The 20,143-nt window shown below is 46.8% G+C and overlaps 1 protein-coding gene across 5 annotated transcripts in view; it reads left to right on the plus strand.

The window, feature by feature from the left end:
- cdc42se1 (CDC42 small effector 1) overlaps positions 1–16,736 on the plus strand; it is a 17,964-nt gene extending 1,228 nt beyond the window's left edge. For 3 of the 5 annotated variants that reach the window (XM_085346527.1, XM_085346531.1, XM_085346530.1), the window contains exons 2-5: positions 7,587–7,845; positions 11,784–11,888; positions 12,439–12,510; positions 13,295–16,736. In XM_085346527.1, coding sequence (XP_085202653.1) covers positions 7,696–7,845; positions 11,784–11,888; positions 12,439–12,507 — 324 coding nt within the window. In that variant the 5' untranslated portion in view covers positions 7,587–7,695 and the 3' untranslated portion in view covers positions 12,508–12,510; positions 13,295–16,736. Of the gene's footprint in view, positions 538–7,477; positions 7,846–11,783; positions 11,889–12,438; positions 12,511–13,294 lie in introns of all 5 variants that reach the window. The other 2 variants (XM_085346529.1, XM_085346528.1) reach the window with 2 other exon arrangements.
- Positions 16,737–20,143: the final 3,407 nt, after the last annotated feature.

A 20,143-nucleotide genomic window follows, 5' to 3' on the forward strand; every position in this document is an offset into this window, starting at 1 on the left:
TAACCCTGATCCCGAGGCTGATTCTGGACCTGTCACCTGTCGGCCCGTTGAATGCAGACGGGTCGGATCGAGCGGCAAGGATGCATCGTCAGCCGTCACCTTGGTGACGGCAGCTCCCAGCGCTGAGGTCGTTCTCCTGCAGATGTTTGGGGACTGAATCGTGCTGACGTGTGAACACTTTGTACGCCTGAAGGTCTGTTTAAAACTGGCTCAGTAAGTGTAGGGTGTTTCCTGCAGAGGAACAGGAAGTGATTCAGAGGCGCGGGGCAGTGTGTGGTGGCTGGACTCTGACCTCTGACCGTCTCTGTTTGCGAGGACAGGAATGGGTGAACGGCTCAGAGCGCTATCCTGGTCGTCACAGTTGGTTTGTAGGCTCAGGAATCTGCAGTGATCAAATCTGGAGCTGTTTGTGTTTTACACTCGGGACTGAAGAGGTTAACGTGACGTTCCCGTAACACTCCTCTGACATTACCGTGACTGCACGCTGACCTGACTTGTTCCTCTGGACGTGTTGGGACACCGACATCCTGCTCAGAGGTTGTGTAACTGACGGTCGGTCGATACGAGACCGAGTGTTTTTTACTAGTTCTTCTTGTTGTGCCTCCTTTAAAATGTCTTTGAACTCTTCGTCACATTAAAGGTGGAACTGGCTGATAAGCATCAGCTGCTTACAGGGAGAGGAATGCAGCCTTGTCAGGCTCGCGATTAGCATCATTTATCACTTTCACTCGATAATCGCACACAGAGCATGTTTGATGTCTGAGATTTCAAATCAACCCAACTTTAGCTTCTAATGACCGACTCTTTGTAGCTGCTGAAACCTCGGTAGGATGAACATCTGTAAGAAACATCTGGTTTGATGTGAAGCGACGGCTCACCACAGACGTGGCTGAGGGATGTGAATCTGGACACTTTTATTTTTCATTGAATGATTTAAAGTAGACACGGCAGAGTGGCTCACGCTTTGTGACGAAGACGCTGGTGTGAAGGTCGACAACGAATGCGCCGGTGTGAAGGTTGAAGACGAAGACGTCGGTCGAGCGGTGTTGCTGTGATTCAGACCTGAAGCCGCTCGCCGTGGTATGAACGGTGTGAAAGCAGCCACAGAGTTGTATTGTTGAAACAACATGTTGCCGCCTTCACTCGAGCACACGTGCTGTCTAAGAAGAATCGATGTAAAATTCACACGCGTTCATGTTCCTCCTCAGGTGGATGCTGGCTTTCATGCCGCTGCACCTCAACATTCTGATCCATTAATGCTGTTCTCTTGGTTTGAGTGAAAGTATTATTGTGGATGTAATCCATACTTTTACACGTGTTATTTGTCCAAAGTAAGACAACCCCACCAGAGCTGGCTGCGTAAATATGTTTTCTTTACAGTAGAACTCAGAAAACTCATGTTTAATGTGTAAGGTTTGATTTTGCTTTTTACTATTTCAAGAGGCAAAGGAGCTCGTGTTGAATTTGATGATCTCAAAAATTTGAGACAGGAAACCAAAAAGCTGGAAAAGTAGAACTCCAGCCAATCAGGTTCATTGATTAACGTGACACAAACTGTGGAACAATTTCAGAATAAAGTTCGTCACTGTGAAGATCTCATCATCTACATAACAACACGTCGTCAGCGTGAATGTGGAGTAACGAGCAGCGTTTCATTAAAACATGGTTATGTGATGAAATCAGTGCAGACGCTTTATTATTAGTCTGTTTGTCTGAAACGTGCTGGATTCACCTGGATCCATTCGGACTCTGTGATCCTTCTTTTCTCAGTGAAACAGTTGAAAACTGTTTTTACAAACAGATGAATGAACCTTTGAGCTCCTCGTAATAAGGACTGATTGGCTCTTATCATAGGGACAAAGTGTTCATGTTTCATGCAGTAGTCATAGATGTGCACTAACAAAAAGTTCTGTGGTTTCTCAGGTTTGTCCTGGCCCATTACTGTGAAAGCTTTACACGCTCGCATTAGTACTGTCAGAAAGAATCATGATACATCCCACCGTTTGTATGTCGATGATACACACTTACTCTCATCATTTTCCTCTGAGCGAGCATCTGTTCACGTGACCTGTGGGATTAGAATTGAACAGTTTGTCTGAACTCCAGCGCACGAGTCAGGACGCTCAGCATCATCGCTGAGCTCAGCCGTCGATACAGATGATGAAGATAAGATCACCTTTATTAGTCCCACACGTGGGAAATTTGTTTTGTCACAGCAGGAAGTGGACAGTGCAAAAGTTATGAAGCAAAAATTAGAATATAATAAGAATAAATACAGTACACAACTGTACAGAATAAGATACTATATACAGTAGAATAAAATAGAATAAAATATACAATAGGATAACAATAGAATACAAATGCTATATATAACTGAGTAAAAATACAACGATGCCAGAAAAGAGTATTGCACTTAGTGTTATTGCACATGTGTGGATATGTTTGATTGTTGGAGTCTTTATTGTGGAGTCTGACAGCCGTGGGGAGGAAAGACCTGTGAAATCTCTCCGTCCCACACCGTGGGTGCTGCAGCCACTGAAGGAGCTGCTCAGTGCTGTCACAGTCTGCTGCATGGGGTGGGAGATGTTGTCCAACAGGGGTGACAGCTTAGCCACCATTCTCCTGTCACTCACCACCTCCACTGGGTCCAGAGGGCATCCTGTGGATCAGCCTGTTCAGTCTCTTCCTGTCCCGGGCTGAGATGCTGCTGCCCCAGCAGACCACACCATAAAAGATGGCTGAGGCCACCACAGAGTCATAGAAGGTCTTCAGGAGTGGGCCCTTCACTCCAAACGACCTGAGTCTCCACAGCAGGTACAGCCTCCTCTGCCCTTTCCTGTAGAGGGCGTCTGAATTATCAGTCCAGTCCAGTTTGTTGTTCAGGTGAACACCAAGGTACCTGTAGCTGTCCACAGCCTCAATGTCCATACCTTGGATGTTCAGTGGTTGCAGTGGAGGATGTTTGTGCCTGTGGAAGTCTACCACCAGCTCCTTGGTTTTATTAGTGTTGATCTGGAGGTAGTTCTGCTGGCACCAGTCTTGGGTCAGTCCTCTGTACTCCATGTCGTCCCCATCAGTGATGAGGCCGACTATTGCAGAGTCAATACCAGAGCTGCTCTCTGTATAAGAGTCTTCTCTGAAACTGAGAAGTCGGCCTTTTACATTAACTAGGTTAGACTGTTGCCATGCTCAGTTTGCAGGAGTCTCCAAACCATCAGCAGCTCATTAGGAGTAGATGGACATGTGACCATATTACTGCAGTACTGAAGGTACTCTGTTGGGTCCCAGTTCAGCACAGAGGTGTCTTTAAAATCCCTCAATTACTTCATAAAGGTGTCAGTGTGTGTGTGTGCGCGCTTTCTGACCTTACAGACACCTTTATGCTCTTCATGGACTGAAACGTGTGAGTGATGTTGTCGTGATCACACAGGTGTGTCACAGGTGTGTTTGTGGTGCTGAATCACTTTCACTTTAGTTTCCAAACAGACTCGTTGATTTATTTCCCTGTTTTTGTCGTAGCGGTGTAAACGGTCACCTTCCTCTGCACCGTGTTTTTTCTTCTTATCAGCTGAGATAAGCATCAGCAGGAAGCCAGTGTCTCAGTTTAGAAAGGAGGAAGTGAAAGCAGAAAATAAAGCACTTCAATCTGCCTGTTATCTAAGAATTTACCTGAAGTATGGAGTCGTGTGTCGTCAGCGTGTTGGAGAAGCACGACTGAAATGACTGGATGACGGTAAAGAAAGAAGACCAACATCTGTTAGTGTTAGACTGCAGGCAGGGTCAGCCACACTCGCTCAGGACCAGCGTGTATGTTTAGCTGTGGTTTGCGTCCAATGCTGAGTCTACTGTGTGAAAATAACCCCTGTTAGGCTGAGCGCTGTTGTGATGTCAGCATGTCACACCTTTCTGTGTCATCGTACGTTATCAGAAAACAGTGAGCATGTGCTCCAGCCACATGCTCTGGGTGCTGCCCTTCAGCAAGCTTCCAGGAGATGGCCAATCAGACGGGCCTCTAGGGAGATCTTAAAGAGACAGGAGCTGAATGAGCTCGTTTCAGAGGCTGAAACGCAGGTTCAGAAACAGGGGGATGATTGTGAAGCTTCTCTGTGGAGTTCAAGCAGAAAGGTCCAGCACGATGTTTACAGCAGATTGTTCAGTCAAAATGTCACATTAACTAAACACAAGTCTAAAAAAATCTTCTACTGATGAAAAAGCAGAAGCTGATGAAGGTCAGAGGTCATTCAGCAGATGAGTTTAAATAAAGGCCTTCCTCTGTCAGCTGACTAAAGTGCAGTCATGTGACCTGCAGGCCGTCGTCCCACACAGACAAATGGGCCGTTGTTGTTGTTGTTGTTTCAGCTGATTCGGCCTCCTGGCTCATGAACGCTCAGCTGATGTCACATCAGGTGGTCAGATCAGGTGGTCAGCTGTGACGACGATGGTAATCACATGATGTCTGTGGGTTAGTTTCTGGTGTTTTCACAGATGAAACTGTCCTGATGTCAGATAAAGATGAAATCTCTGGTTCACTTCCACCTTAAACTTCCTCGCACACTCGTTAAACAGACTCGTTTCACTTCCTATAATCAGACCGGCCCGTACCACCTGCAGCCAGACGAGGGAGGAAGAGTCTGTTCCTCCTCCTCGCGTTGGCGTGACAGATCTCCTGCTAGCAAACACAAACGCACAGTTTACACATTTTCCGCCGCTCACATCACTCCTGCAGGAAAAGGCCTGACTTCTGATTTTAGGCACAAGAATAAGACTTCCCAGGATGAAGCTGTCGACTTCACATCATTCATTGACAGAAACCCAAACGTTCGCCTCGGTTCAGCGACGTGTTTAGACGTCACACGTGACAAAAAAAGCAGCTGTAGTTGTGTTTTTCTCCCAGCTCATAACAATCCAGAGTTAAGGCTGCCACAAACGATTACTTTGATAGTCGACTAGTCACTGATTATTTTTGCGATTAGTCGACTAATCAGATCATCATCCATTGGACGTAAAACGTACAGCTTATTGCACCAGCAGCATCTGCTCTTATATAACTATCATTAGCTTACAGCTTTAAGTGTTTAAGGTCTGTGCTAACTAAAAATAAAGACAAGATGATAGTTTATTCAATTTTAATGAAATTTGCAGATTGTTTCGGTGAAGTTTAATAAACTCCTTGCTATCTAAAATATAACAGGACACCGGAGTAAATTCTCGAGCATCTCACACTTCTGATAATCAGCTGTCTGCTTGACGTTTATTCAGCTGTGTAAAAACTATAACTTTAATCTCAGACAAACCGATTTACTCAGGAACAAATAAAACACAAAAAAAAAGCCAAACAATAACATTGTAAGTTATCTAAGTGACTCATATATCATGTTTAACCTGAGTAGTGAAAGACGGCGGTGGGTTTGAAAACGATTTGCCGGGAGTCCGCTGTTCTCACGGCTCTAGTTAGCCTAGCCCCCGGCTAACTATCGAGCTAGTGGGTAACAGACGTCTCCGAAAACGTCGGAGCGCTTTTGAAAATATGCGGTGTCTTGATAAACTGAGCAGATATTTGAGGTTTCCACAGCTACATTCTCGCCTGAACATATGTTAAACGTTTATTTTGTGACCCAGAAAGAATAATAAGAGTAATATTAAAACTAACTAGCTACCGCCATTGTTGGAAACTGGGCGCTATGAATTCTGGGATAGGTTGGGCCACGAAGTATACACCTGACCCATCCTTCAAATCTGGGGAAATGAAGGACGCATTTTTTTGGCCACGTATGGGGCAGTCTTCGAATTTGGACAGTCTTTGCCGTGTCGCTGTAACTTAATCGGCCTACAGATGAGGCCTTCAAAGGATGCAGCCCCTGAATTTGGACACAGCTTCTTCTTCTTCTTCGGGGTTTAACAGCAGCTGGCATCCTTGTACATGCAGTGCTGCCATCTTCTGTTTCAGTCCGTTATTGCACTCTTAAATCCTGCTACTTATTCCTGCGGCTTTTGGGATCTTACAAAGCTTCAAACGACGTAAATTAGTCGACGACGATTTTAATAGACGACATAATCGTGGCAGCCCTACTAGAGGTCTGAGTGCAGCTCCTAACAGGGAAATGTAGCGCGTCAGGTCATCGGCTCACAGCTGAATTACAGTGAGTTCAACCTGAAGGCTGAACTTCAGGTGATTGCTCTGATCCTGCAGGTCAGGTGACAGAGGATGATTCGATTGACAGAGCAGAGCGCAGGACATCCTCTCTGGGCCTCCGTCAGGAGTCGGAGCCGCAGGCTGAATTCCTGGCTGCTGATCAGGGTGGATGTGGAGCGTGAAGCTACATGTTCCTGGCCTCCACATTCTTCCCTTATCGTCTGCTGAAATGTGCTGGACCGAGTCCAGAGCAGACGCTCGATTCAGTCCTGCGTGGAATCGGGCCGCATGCCCACGTAAAAACAGCGTTTCACGCCTGTGCTGCTCATGAGCTCACACATGAAAGGTGTGGGAGGAGCTTACACGTCTTATTAATCTTAAAAACCAGCACGCAGAGCTCGCTGCAGCATAGATGTGTTGACAGTGCTTCCACACTTTTCTAGATTCTCTAAAAATGAAGTAGAAATCATTTATTTGTTTCATGTTCTGTGTGTAAGAAGTCAGAATATATATTATAAAAGTGCACGAGCGCTCCCTCAGCGTCGGTCTCCACTGATCTGCAGCGCTTATTAAATGTCCCACCTGAGGGGTCAAAGGTCAGAACTGTGTGATTTAATCAACAGCTGGAGTCAAGTTTCAGGATCAGCTTGAGAAGAACGCCCAGAAACACACACACACAGCAGAACTGTGTGTTTGGACACACCCAGTGTTTAGTCATGCTCGATGTGTTTGCCTTGTTGACGTCTCTGAGGGTTCCCACGTAGCTGGGTGTCTCACTGCGTTCCTGTTTCCCTGCCATGTGGGGACGTTTGGGGGAATTTTCTGTGGTTTTTGGGTCTCAGATGTTGGGCTCGCAGTCATTTCATCGCTGTGTGTAAATCTGCTGTTGCTTCCCTGCATTGGTGCTGCTGTAAGGACATGTGAGAGTTCACAGGAAATCACAGCAGAATAAATGTGAAGGCTGTAAGCTGGCTGAGAGTGTCAGCCGTTCATGTTTGAACCTGCAGAGCTCGGAGAGCCTTTATGTAAGCATTAATAACTGAAGTGCAGCTCTTGGGTATTTTCAGCATGATTAGTTACTGTGTTTTAATCAAACTGACAATATTTGTGAAACTTTTAGATTTTTTTAAAAACTACAAATAAATCAGATGGTGTCTGACAGCCAGCACGGTCCAGGTGTTTCTATTAACTTAATCTATCCATATAGGATTTTCAAAATAAAGCAGGCTGGATATAAATTTGTTGCTAGGTGTAAAGTGAAGGTGGAAACTGTGAACTTCCAGCTGTTAAAGCTGTGATGATGATAGTAGTCATTTAATTAGATCAACGTTTCTCTCTCCACAGATCGTGCATGAACGTGCAGCTTTGAACTCTCCACACTTTGGATTTGACCTTTTTTTTTTTTTCTTCACCAGATTTGTAGAATAAACACTTTTTTTTTTTTTTTCTTCAGCTGCTAAAGAGCCGTTGAATTAATCGGGGACATCCCGACTCCACCCTGTGCCGGCATTTTGGGGGTTTTAGGCACCTGAGCTTTGTCGTCAATCAAGTTTTTGGCCTGAATGCCCCAAGATTACCCTCAGGCTGTAGTTCCTCCTCTGGCCTGCAGGACAGCAGCAGAGAGCAGCGTCCGGCCGTTGGACAGACCGAGCCTCGGCATGAGCGACTTCTGGCACAAGATGGGCTGCTGCGTGGTAGCTAAACCACCGCCGGTGAGACGTGCTGTCTTTTGATAACTTTAAATGCTGCATGTGATTCTAAGTTTGTACAAATATTAGAATTAATCATGTTAGCTAATGTTAGCGGATACAATGTTTCAAAGCTGAAGTTAACTGGTAACTGGTAACTACCGGGGTGGCTGTAGCTCAGGTGGCAGAGCAGGTCAGCCACTAATCAGAAGGTCGGTGGTTCGATCCCAGGCTGCCTCCTGGCTGCATGTCAAATATACAAATGGGCAAGATACTAACCCCATGTTTGCCTACTGGTGGTGGTCAGAGGGCCCGGTGGCGCCTTTGTCCGGCAGCCTCGCCTCTGTCAGTGCGCCCCAGGGCAGCTGTGGCTACAATGTAGCTGCCATCACCAGTGTGTGAATGTGTGTGTGAATGGGTGAATGACTGAATGTAGTGTAAAGCGCTTTGGGGTCCTATGGACTAGAAAAGCGCTATACAAATGCAGGCCATTTACCATTTACCAACTTGGACTAGCTAAAACGATGGCTGATGCTTAGCAGGTAAATGAAGTGGACAGTTATGTGATCGGTGTTGTTTATGTGCCTGAACGTGACGCTGCACAGGTAAAGGCGGGGCTTGTGTGCTCTTCCACAAATGTCCCCACGAGGCCTCAGAGTTACTGTGGCCTCCACACACACATATGCACAGCTTCCCTTTTCTCTGTGACCTCTGACCTCTGCAGCCGTCGCTTCTCTTTTTGCTTCACGTGACATAAACAGAACGCAAACATCAGCACAGATCTTAACAGCTACCCTGAGGTACCCCTGAGCAAGGTACCGTCCCTACACACTGCTCCCCGGGCGCCCAATGGCTGCCCACTGCTTCACTGAGTGAATGGGTTAAATGCAGAGAGCAATTTCCCCACGGGGCTCAATAAAGTACAATAATAAAAGGTTCCTGATGGTAGCGACGCTGCCGTGACGGGAGGAAGTGCTGCTGTGGCCTTTCTCCCCAGAGAGCCTCCTCCTCTTCCTCCTCCCTCCTTCCTCTGGCTCTATTTTTAGCTCTGTGTTTGTTCCATTGTGGCACTGCAACAATACACCTTTAATAAACACAGCGAGACGCACCGATGCCAGCGCTGACTTCACTCAGGAAGTGTGCGTAAGGTTAAAGTGGGCAGGTTTGAACTCCAGCCGCACAAAGTTTATCATAGAAGGTTTTGGTGGACGTTTCATCGTTATTGTGCGTATTTTCACATCGTCTCTTTGTGCAGCTGTTTGTGATAAAGTTGTGACGGTGTGAGTAATGTAGACGTCATTAAATCAAAGAGAAGTGGGGTTGTTTCTGCGCACGCTCAGTTTGTCGTCAGCACTACAGATGTTGTGTAACGTCTGAGGCTGACTGCACATATTTCACCCATCAGGTCCTGCGTAAATTCCACTCGAACGAGCAAACGCGTCGCCTGTTTTAAGGTTTTTACATTTTCGTCTTTTTGGGGCGGAGCTTTTACATTTGGCCTGTTTAGGACGAGTGGATGATGTCGGCCATGTTGGAGGTCTGTGAGCTGATCCTGGCTATGATCCTTCCAGACTTTCACCAGCTCAGACGGCTCTGACTCACTGATTACACGATGACGATGACGAGGGTGGGTGTAGTGTTTAGCTGCTCAACACAGACGTTGCCAGGAGATTTGTTTTCTTCTTCTGCTGTTTGCTCGGCAGCGTCTCAGGGTTACGTAATGAAGCTGTGAAGCCACTGAGCGTGCTCAGTTTGTAAACCTTACATCAGCTCAGATTCAAATTCAAATTCAAATTTTATTTGTCACACACACACAACCATACACAGTATGACATGGGGGTGAAATGCTTGTAGCTGTACAATGCCCGACCATTAAATGACAGAAGAAAAGTTTTACAATATTTACAATTTACTACAAAAATTTACAATTTTCTGCACTTTGATTGGATCTCTGACGTTTCAGAAACATAAAGAAAAAGCTTTGATTACAAGTTTTTAGAGTCATGGAAATAACCTGAGGCAGAGAGGAAGGGTGTGTGCAGGAGAGCCCTCCACACAAGGGAAAGACCACAACACTGTCACAGAGACACACACTGGTGTCTGGGACTGAAGTGAGCGTGTCTGCACTGCTGTTTGAAGGTCAGGTCATGTGACAGGAGTTAAAACAGGCAAACTCACATCTCTGTCACAGACTTTGGATCTTATTAAAAACATGTGTGACCCTGTAAACAAATGCAACGTACCTACAACCCTGCAGAAGGAGCACAGACACACAACACAGACGTGTGTTTAAGTCTGTGGGAGACGCCAAAGACACCACTGCAAACATGGCTGGTCGCTGCTCACGCACAGAAGGCCCACGTAACAAACACATGAAAAGACAAAGGAAAAAACTGAATTGCACAAACTGCTGTGTGTAATTTATTTTATTTTATAAACCAAAAGGAAACCTGAACAACGGAGACACAAGAATCCTGTAAAACGGACAATTTAATAAAGGGCTGTTCTGTTCTAATGGCAGCAGCACGTACTGGAGTGAATGTGGGTCCCCTGGTGTGGAGCAGGATGTAGGAGGGACCCCGGTGCGCCTCGCACTGATTGGATGATTGACGGGTGTTATTTTAACCTCCCGCTGAGTCAAGCGTGACTCGTCCAGTTTGTCACCCGAGCAGTTGTTTTATTCCTGACGTTGCCATGACGACCGCCACCCCCGCGGAGGAGGCGGCGCGCGAGCCGAGCGGCGACGATTCACGTTCAGAGGGGGCAGCGTGGCCGAGCGGGACCCGCGTCTGTTTACACCTGTGTGTGTGTGTGTGTGTGCGTGCGTGCGTGTGCGTGCGTGCGCGCGCGTGTGCGTGCACACGTGTGTGTGTGCGCGTGCGTGCGCGCGCGTGTGCGTGCACACGTGTGTGTGTGCGTGCGTGCGTGCGTGCGTGCACACGTGTGTGTGTGTGCGTGCGTGTGTGTGCGTGTGTGTGTGTGTGTGCGTGCACACCTGTGTGTGCGTGTGTGTGTGTGTGCGTGTGTGCGTGTGCGTGTGTGTGTGTGCGTGCACACCTGCGTGTGCGTGTGTGCGTGCGTGCACACCTGCGTGTGCGTGTGTGTGCGTGCACACCTGCGTGTGTGTGTGTGTGTGCGTGCGTGCGTGCACACCTGTGTGTGTGCGTGCGTGTGTGCACACCTGTGTGTGTGTGCGTGCGTGCGTGCACACCTGTGTGCGTGCGTGCGTGCACACCTGTGTGTGTGCGTGTGCGTGCGTGCACACCTGTGTGTGTGTGCGTGTGTGTGCGTGCACACCTGTGTGTGTGTGCGCGTGTGTGTGCGCGTGTGTGTGCGTGCGTGCACACCTGTGTGTGTGTGTGTGTGTGTGTGTGTGTGTGTGTGCGCGTGCACACCTGCGTGTGCGTGTGTGCGTGCACACCTGTGTGTGTGTGTGTGTGTGTGTGTGTGTGTGCGCGTGCACACCTGCGTGTGCGTGTGTGTGCGTGCACACCTGTGTGTGCGTGTGTGTGCGTGTGTGTGCGTGCACACCTGCGTGTGTGTGTGTGTGTGTGTGTGTGTGTGTGTGTGTGTGTGCAAATAATCAGTTTATCAAATCATCTGAATCTCTAATTCTGGTGTTTCTTTCTTGGATTTCAAATCGATTCAGTGATTCGATTCGGGGCACGGTTATTCCGGGTTTATTTCAGTGTTTTATTTGTTCCTGAGTAAACCGGTTTGGCTGTGATTAAAGTTAAGCTTCATAACATATTGCTCACAGTTAAATTAAGAGGCTCCAGAGCTGTGACATCAAGTACGCTGGTGTTCCAATTGTACAAATCGCGAGTCCGTGCTCACCAAGTACACGAGTAAGGGTGTCATCTGCATAGCAGTGAAAATGTTTCCTGTGGAGCTCCATGATCAGCTGTTTATGAAGGACAAACACACATCAGAGACTCTAATGTGTGTCTATATGATCATAGAAGAAGAAGAGGAGGAAGATTGATCGCAGCATGATCGGAGAACCGACTAACTTCATCCACCTCACACACATCGGCTCTGGAGAGATGGCAGAAGGCCTGCAGCCGGTCAGTAACAATCCTGTCTACCTGTTTACTCACCATGCAGCCGTGTGTGTGTGTGTGTGTGTGTGTGTGTGTGTGCACATCACAAATCAGCGCATAAAAAATGGGTAAGTAACAACAGGGACGTTTGAGAACAAAGTAAAATACTGAGCAGAACAATGACGTGTGTGAAACCATCACTCTGAACAGAAACCAGTTACAGGTATGATGGAAGCTGTCGCACTTCAGTCGTAACTTGAACCGTAGCGTGTTCGAGTTTTACCGCGGGTCGCCCGTCGACCCCAGACTGGGATTGTGCCTCTACTGGAACTGAACCAGCAGCCTCTACTGGTGTAAACCCCTACAGTTTGGAGCAACAGCATTTTAATATATACTCTGTGTTATAGATGAGAACACCCACATACAGTTCAGTGTTACACCTGTTTAAACCTTTGACGGATTTATTGGTTATAAAGAAGGTGTGACTGTGTCATTTTAGTTCATCATGATTGTTGTCTTCTGTGTTTGATGCATGTGAGTGTGCTATGTAAAGAAGTGTTGTTGTGTTTTACAGTCTGGGTCGGTCCAGGAGCAGATGAGGTCCAAAGGCCCAAACATGAACGGCAGGAACAGCCTGTTATAGCCGGTAAACCAGCTCAGCTTCTCTTTTCATTTCAGCTCATTTAGCATCACAGGCGAAGATGTTCCAGCAGCCGCTGTTAAAAATCACTTTTTAGAAAAGATGAGTAAAGGACTGATTATTTAGTCGGGTCCAGGACTGTATGGTTTCCTGTACCGTGGTATGCAGATCTTCTGTACCTATAACGAAACAGGAAGTAACCCTGAGTAGGTTAAAAACAGAATAGACAGCTGGCAGCCTTAGCTCAGTGTGGTTGAGCCCGAGCTTCCTGTTAGCGATCGAAGCAGCGATGAACCCTGCCTTCCCGTTAAACCTGAGTGTGCACCTTGCACCTGTTTGATCTCCATGGGTCACTTTATCGCAGAACACAACCTGATGAAACAGAACTACAGTTTTTTGTATTGTCGGTAATGTCCTTAGAAAAACAAAAACCAGCTGTGGTGCTGAGCCGGTCCGACGGTTTCCGTCCACCCACCCTGACACCCCTCCTGCACACTCTGACCCTGTCACCACCCCCCCGCACTTTGTCACCATTCATTTGACCAGTAGAGGGCACTTGCCCATAAACTGTAACTATTACATAATTGTTTATGCTGCAGCACACCTCCAGCATCGGTCAGTTCACTGTTCCTCCACGTGTTTAGAGTTTGTGGAAGTGTACAGATGTTTATCCTGATCCCCAGAGGATGAACCCTTTGGATTGAAGGATGTTCTGCCTGTAGGGGGCGCTGACTGCCACATTTTTACACTAGTCAGCACCGTTTGACGTTTCCTGTCTTTCATCTTCTAGGAGTGTATGACATCGACCCAGACCAGCTGACCGAACTCTTTCTTCTCCACACTGAGCCTCGCCTCTAGCACTTGACTGCCAGCCAGGTGCTTTGACTCCCTCCTCCACCCTACTGAAGTGCCCTTGTGCAAAGCGCTGAACCCCTAACACCTACAGGAGGCACTAGCCTGACCAGATATAACTGTGGATTTTTTTTACTCACAAAGACTGATAATCAGTTCCCACCTTTGAAGAAACCAGAATAAAACTAATATTTTTGGTCACTACAGGTTTCCCTGTCAGTATTAACGTCATTAGACTCCATTTCCCAGCATCCATTTCAATTTTTTCAGTATCAAACAAATGACAGGATGTCTGTATTTATGAAAGAAAAGGTTTTCTGGCTCCAAAGTGTTCGATTTAAGATTTCACGTGGACGTTTTTTGTGGAGTGTTTTTTACTGGACTTCATTTCGAGGATGGCCCGTTGTTTAGTATTCAGCTCCTGAAGGATCATTACACCTTCTGGGGCTTCGTCAGCAGATTCTGAACCGTGCGTATGTTCAGGGATCACGTGTCCAAAGTGATTACATCACTGGATGCCGTCTCCCAGGACGCTGCTGGTGCTGAATTTTAAAGGACTCTTGTTTTAGGAGACGGGAAAGTCCCATGAATCCCTGCTACACTGGACTGCACTGTGTGTGCTTGTGCTCTTACATGTCTATCTTTGTGGAGACCTGTGTGATTGTTGGATCATGTGAGGACATGCCTGCAGATTGAGATTTGTTGTTCAGGTTGTGTCATGGAGGGTCCTCACAACGATAGAAATCCAGACATGCAGGACTGGACCCACAGTCCTAAACCTCCACTAGAAAAACACCAAAAATTATCATTATTATTATTATTATTCAGAAAGTTCTTTGTTTTTATTTTTAACGCTTTTTAAATTCTTCATCCAATTACTGTGTTACTCAAACTGTGGTTCAGGGACCCCAAACGGGGCTTCAGATGAGATATTTTAGCTCCCTGTTTTTAGCGCACTGCTTGAAAGGCCTGTTGTAAGCTAAGGTGTCACAGTTATTACTGCTTTAAACGTGTGTAATCTTCTGCTGTTCCTGATTGGCTGTCTCACATCTGCTCAGCTGTTATCCAGATGTTCAGGTTGATCTCAGCTCACAAACCAAATGTGTTTAATGTTGTCTTGAAAAAGATCATTTTGTAGTTTTTGAAACATCTGCTGATAAAAACTGCTTCGTGTAAGTTTCACTGCAGCTCTTCTGTCACAGCTGAAGATTCGTCCACGTTGTATTTATTTTTGCAAATCACACTAACGTACAGGTTGGTCCAGCTGTTCCCAGCTCTGTGTGCACCAGCCAATCCTGTTTCACATCCAGTTATTAAATGTGTTTGCCAGTAAGAGCCAGCACTGATTGTTTCTCCAAACACGCACACAAACGCAGCACAGTCATGACAGTGAGCCACATCTGATTGGTCTGTTTATTCGAGTCGCGCCGTTCATGAACGCCATCCTGTGCCCGGATGCTCTAACAGCAGCACTGACTCGTCAGGGAAAACTGTCTGACTGGTTACCGCGGAAACCACAGAGTGACATGGCAGCTGGGCACTTGCTCCACATCGACAATGGCGACGACGGGAACGTAAGTGCCCGAGCTTCTGGTGCATTGGTGAACTGTGCAGAGCGTGGGAGGAGTTATTGTATTTGACTCGGCTCGTTCCAGCTTCCCACTGAAAACGTTTGTGTTCACAAACTGAGACATGCGGCATTAACGCTGCCGTTAAACCAGCTTCAGGAACGCCTCTGACCGTGTCAACACTCGACTTGAAACCTGAACGTGTTGTACTTTGGTTCAAAGACACGGGGACTGTTTTAATGGACACAAAGGAAGGATAGGTCTCTGATTCCAACACTTTCACCCGGGACAAACTGTTTTCCTGTGGAGCATCGTTGTTTTGGATCATTTTAGCTCCAGAAACTGTTACTCTCATTCTAGACTCATGCTGGGAACCTGAACGTCTCCTCCACCGAGGCCTGAAGAAGATCAGGATGTTTTCTTAAGATCAAGATGTTCAGCCTGAGATTTTTTCCCAGACTAGTTGAAACTCGCATCTTCTTCCTTTTTTGTGTCATATCAGACGTATTTAATCCTCCTGAGAGAAAATGTTCAGGCTGCTCTGAACGCTCAGCTTCCAACAGCTCGTTCTACTTTTATAACGCATCTCTGCCCACCGACTAACTGCAGGTTTCCAGACACTGACCAATGAGAAAACAGTGGGATTTAGGGAGGGCTGTCTTAAAGAGACGGGAGCATACGAGGGATTGTTTGGATGTGGGAGTCGTGCACAGATAATGATTTGATTACAAAAATCTGACCACGTCAGAAACCGTCCCGACTGCGGTGACTTTACAAAGCGTGTAGGTGGAGACGAGGACGTCCAGGCTGGAGTCGACGTTGTGGCTCATTCTCGCTCTTGGATTCTGGGAAATGAAGCCTCTTCCTGTCGACAGTCCTTTCCCTTCAGGTGGAAACAGACAGAGTGCTTTTGTGTCACACTATGCTTTTATTTTGTGATAGACGCTGATTCTATTGGTGCATATGATTGTTGCACTGAGAGTGCTGATCACAGAGCTTCTCTGGAAGAGCCTCGGTGGGAACGCTGTCCAAAACCACACAGTCTTCATCAGATTAACTTTTCCTTTTGCAGCTGTTTGTCATCTGACACTGATAAACTCTGATGTCAGCCAATCAGCAGCCCCCCCGCAGCTGCGCTGGGATTAAAGTGAATGCAAATGATTGGGCAGAAGGGTTTTAATGGATTTCTTCTGAGCTGTGTTCACGTTTGATTGGCTGAGGAAACTGTCAGTCAGCGAGCTGTGGGGGTTTTGGTTTTAAAGCTGTGAGCGTGAAACATGACACTTCCTGCTGGTCCAATGATGGTCTGCCCACCCGGCGAGATCTGAGGAACGAGCTGAAGTCGGCAGCGAAGCTGCTTCCTGCGTCCGTTACTGTGCAGATGACTGATGTGAAACGTTGAACTCTTCTGTGCACTGAGTAATAAACTGGATCACACATTAGACTCGTGAGCCTGGCTCGGTTTACGAGGATATTTGTTCAAAGATCTGGAAGGTTTTAACTTTGCATGCAGGAAAAGTCACGTTAATGAAACCTGCAGCAGCTGCATCCTTGTGTTTACAAAACCTGAGTTTGTCACATCATCATCATCAGGTTTGTGTGGCGTCTTGTGTTGTGTAAGCGGCTCCTCCTGCAGAGGCACAAAAACACCTTTATTCTTCTTATGTAACGCTTGTCTCATGATGGCTGAATAAATCTGTCTCACCAAACCTGTGTTTGTGGCTTAGTGTGACAAGAGTGGAAGTTTATTCTAAGAGTAGTACAAACATAACACTTTGATCAGTCCTAAAGTACTGAAACGTGGATGGGAACGCCTTTGAGGGTCGATGGTTCAGTTTCGTTTTGTTCCCAGTAAATCACAGCAAACATGTTCAGCTGTCGTCATGGAGACGGGGTTTCATCTCGTAGGCCTGGATGTCTTACAAATGTTTGAATTCAGGTCAGGGGTTGGTCAGTCCACATCACCGCTGCAGACAGGACGGGGCTCCACCCACCTGTCACTCACACCTCACCACTGTCTCTCTGCCATTCCTGACTTCCTCTCTGGCAGCCAATCGTCTGCTTTCTCTGATCCACGAAGACACCGAAGCTGCTTTTGTCCTTCTCCGTCAGCACTCTCAGAGCAACCATCACATGTGTGGTTGTCTTTCTCCGCAGCACCATCCTGCAGAGTAGCCACATTCTCTGCTAGCAGCACCTTACAGTGTCCATACATACAGACTGCAGTGGCTGTAGTGCACCTGTGTATGTCTCACTCGTGTACATGACCCTGTGTTTCTCCCTCTCACCTGTCCTTCTGCAGTCCTCTCCTCAGCACCACCCAGCACCCTCTCCCACTGGGACACTCCTTCTCTCTCCTCTAACTGACCTCTGAGCTGTGGGGCAAACACTTTGACAACATCACCGATTTAATGTCCACTTTCAAATGCATGATCCTGTCTGACGCTCTCTTCACCCACAACACTGTTCACATCAGGATGCCCCACAGCTTGAACCCACCTCCACTGCTCCTGGCCCTGCTTCCTTTCCAACTGCTCTCCATCATCGCAGCAGCGCTCCCGGTGGCAGTGCTTACATTTAGATTACTGATGTTGTTCCTCTCTTCAAGCACAGTCTCCACCAGCACGCTGTTGGCCAACAGCACTGAGGTCTTAAATGCACTACATGGACAAAAGCATTGGACCAAACCACTTAATCTTTAAATGCAGGTGTTTTCAGGCACAGGTGTATAAACTCACTCGCGCAGGCTGGGCCGTTCCTCCGAGCTCACCGAATCAGACTCAGCCTGGCTAGTGTTAGCACAGGAACAGCTCCTGTAGCTTAATGTGCAGGACTGACGGGGACCAGAGGTGCTCTGACAGAAACTATGAATGAGCTCAAACAGGTCTAATGAAGGCCGCAGCATCGCTTTCTCGTGAAGCGTGAGTCTGTGCACAGGCTAATGAGAAACACTGAGAGTCAGGGCAGACGTGTGTTTCTACACGTATGACCCCGTTCACAGGCTGCGTTCACATTTTATTACATGCAGCTGTGCACAGACCGCAGAGCTATAATGATGATGGTTAAACTAGGTGTTTCTATGGAAACGCCAGCCGAGCACTGAGGAGGAAGCAGGACGAGTGGAAACACGGAGGCGGTCAGAGCTGGTTTGTTACAGGCTGAGCGTGTGTGGGAAACGCGTGTGTGATGTCATAAATGTTCCACGCTTTCAAAGAGAAACAGCGCAGAAAAGCTCCGGCTCCACGTTCCTGCCCCGAGCCGCAGAAACGCTTTTATTATGTTTGTGTGTTTTATATCTGAACTCTGGTATACAGCAGCAAACGTCCACAGCAGGGTGTTTGTGGCTTTGAAGGAAAACGGTGTCCATCTGCAGTCACGAGCAGCACATGTTTATACAGACAGATTGAGACTACAGAGGCTTTTATTTTGTAGGATCACAGAAATGCTTCTGGCAATAATTTTACCTTTATGTTGAAAATCAGTTCTTGACATGTTCTTCTTCAATTATAGTGATAATAAACCCCCCTCATTCAGCCATGGGTGAAAAACCTGAAGTCAAAAATGTGTTTTTATTATTTATGAGGCTCAGTAAGAGTTCTTAGCCTTGGAAAAGCTCCCCGAGCTTTTTCCAGACGGTCGATGCCCTTCATGGACAAACCCCTCGCCTCATGGAAACGCTGCATCGAGAGTGCTGAAGCGAATATCTGATCAACAATAAGCTGGAGCTGCTCTTTCTTGAGTTAATGTTCGGAACTTTGATTTCTGTTTTGGGGTTTGTGGGTCCTTTTTTGATCAGCTGTAAAACAGCCTGTTTGTTGTTTCCAAGAAAAGCTGTTTTGTCTCACTTTTGATCGGGACTGTGTGTCCTCGCAGTTCATTGTTCATTTAGAAGACACTCTCTTGAAGAGCTCTCGCGATCTTAAGATAAGATAACCTTTATTAGTCCCACACGTGGGAAATTATTGTTAAAGCAGTGGACAGTTGCATAGACAAATTAGAGAAAAACACTGGAATAAGATGTCAATAAGACTGTACACAATAGAATATAATAAAATACTATAGACAATCAAATAAAATAGAATACAAATGCTATATATAATATGAGTATAATACAACGATGCCAGAAAAGAGTATTGCACTTAGTGTTATTGCACATGTGTGGATGTGTTTGATCAGCTGAAGTCTTTGTTGTGGAGTCTGACAGCCGTGGGGAGACCTGTGAAATCTCTCCGTCCCACACCGTGGGTGCAGCAGCCACTGAAGCAGCTGCTCAGTGCTGTCAGAGTCTCCTGCATGGGCTGGGAGATGTTGTCCAACAGGGGTGACAGCTTAGCCACCATTCTCCTGTCAAAGCTTGGCTGAATTGTGTTAAATCGTTAGAGATGTATCTAAACAGAGACATGTCTGTCATATCTGTGCTCCGTCACCCTCAGCAGCTCGGTGATTATCTGATAATCATTCGATTATCAGCACCTGGCTGCTAGCGTTGACTTTGTCAGCTCACCCAGTGTGGACATATGTGTCTGTATGTGTGGCTCCCCTGAAGTCACTGAGGGCGGTGAAAAGATCGATTTGAATTCTGATTAATTTGTAAAATGCAGCCAATTATCTTCTGTCTTTGTGTTAAATATTGCACTAAGCTGTGAAGTGTAATGGGTCGTACGCTGCATGCGCTGCTGCGTCGCCGCTGTTCAGGGCTGGATGGTCTCATTTATGTGCAGTGACAAGCACAACATACAGCAAGTATAAGGTGTTAAAACTGTGTTTGAATAAATCTGTTGTTACTGTCCTCCCAGCTGACAGTCTTTTTGAGTGTTCAGTCTTTGACAGATGGAGAAAAAGCAGAAAAACACATTTCGGTTGGCTTGAGACTCGCACACAGTCGGCTCTGTGTTCCTGTTTATGGAGTTTCCTCAGCAGTGACCTCACTTCCTTCCTGTCAGCCTTCATTTCCTGACCAGCGGCTGGTTTCATACAGACCACTTACACACACAGCAATGTTTCCATCACTTCAGAGCAAATCTCAGTGAAGTACTAACTGTAACTGTCATGATTTACGTTACAGGGACCTAAAGGTTCTGGGCCCAGGCAGACCAGAACCCACAAGGTGACTGTGTGTCCCCATAAAGCAGTGAAACAGGAACAGTCACACACCCACAGACATGTTTTCCTTTTCTTTATAAATGCTCTCTGTGTTCAAGTGTCCACACAAACTCTGC

Source organism: Diplotaxodon limnothrissa, linkage group LG22 (genome assembly GCF_057381915.1).
Source record: "Diplotaxodon limnothrissa isolate DT_005_m linkage group LG22, D_limnothrissa_male_GT1.1, whole genome shotgun sequence".
Lineage (NCBI taxonomy): Eukaryota > Metazoa > Chordata > Actinopteri > Cichliformes > Cichlidae > Diplotaxodon > Diplotaxodon limnothrissa.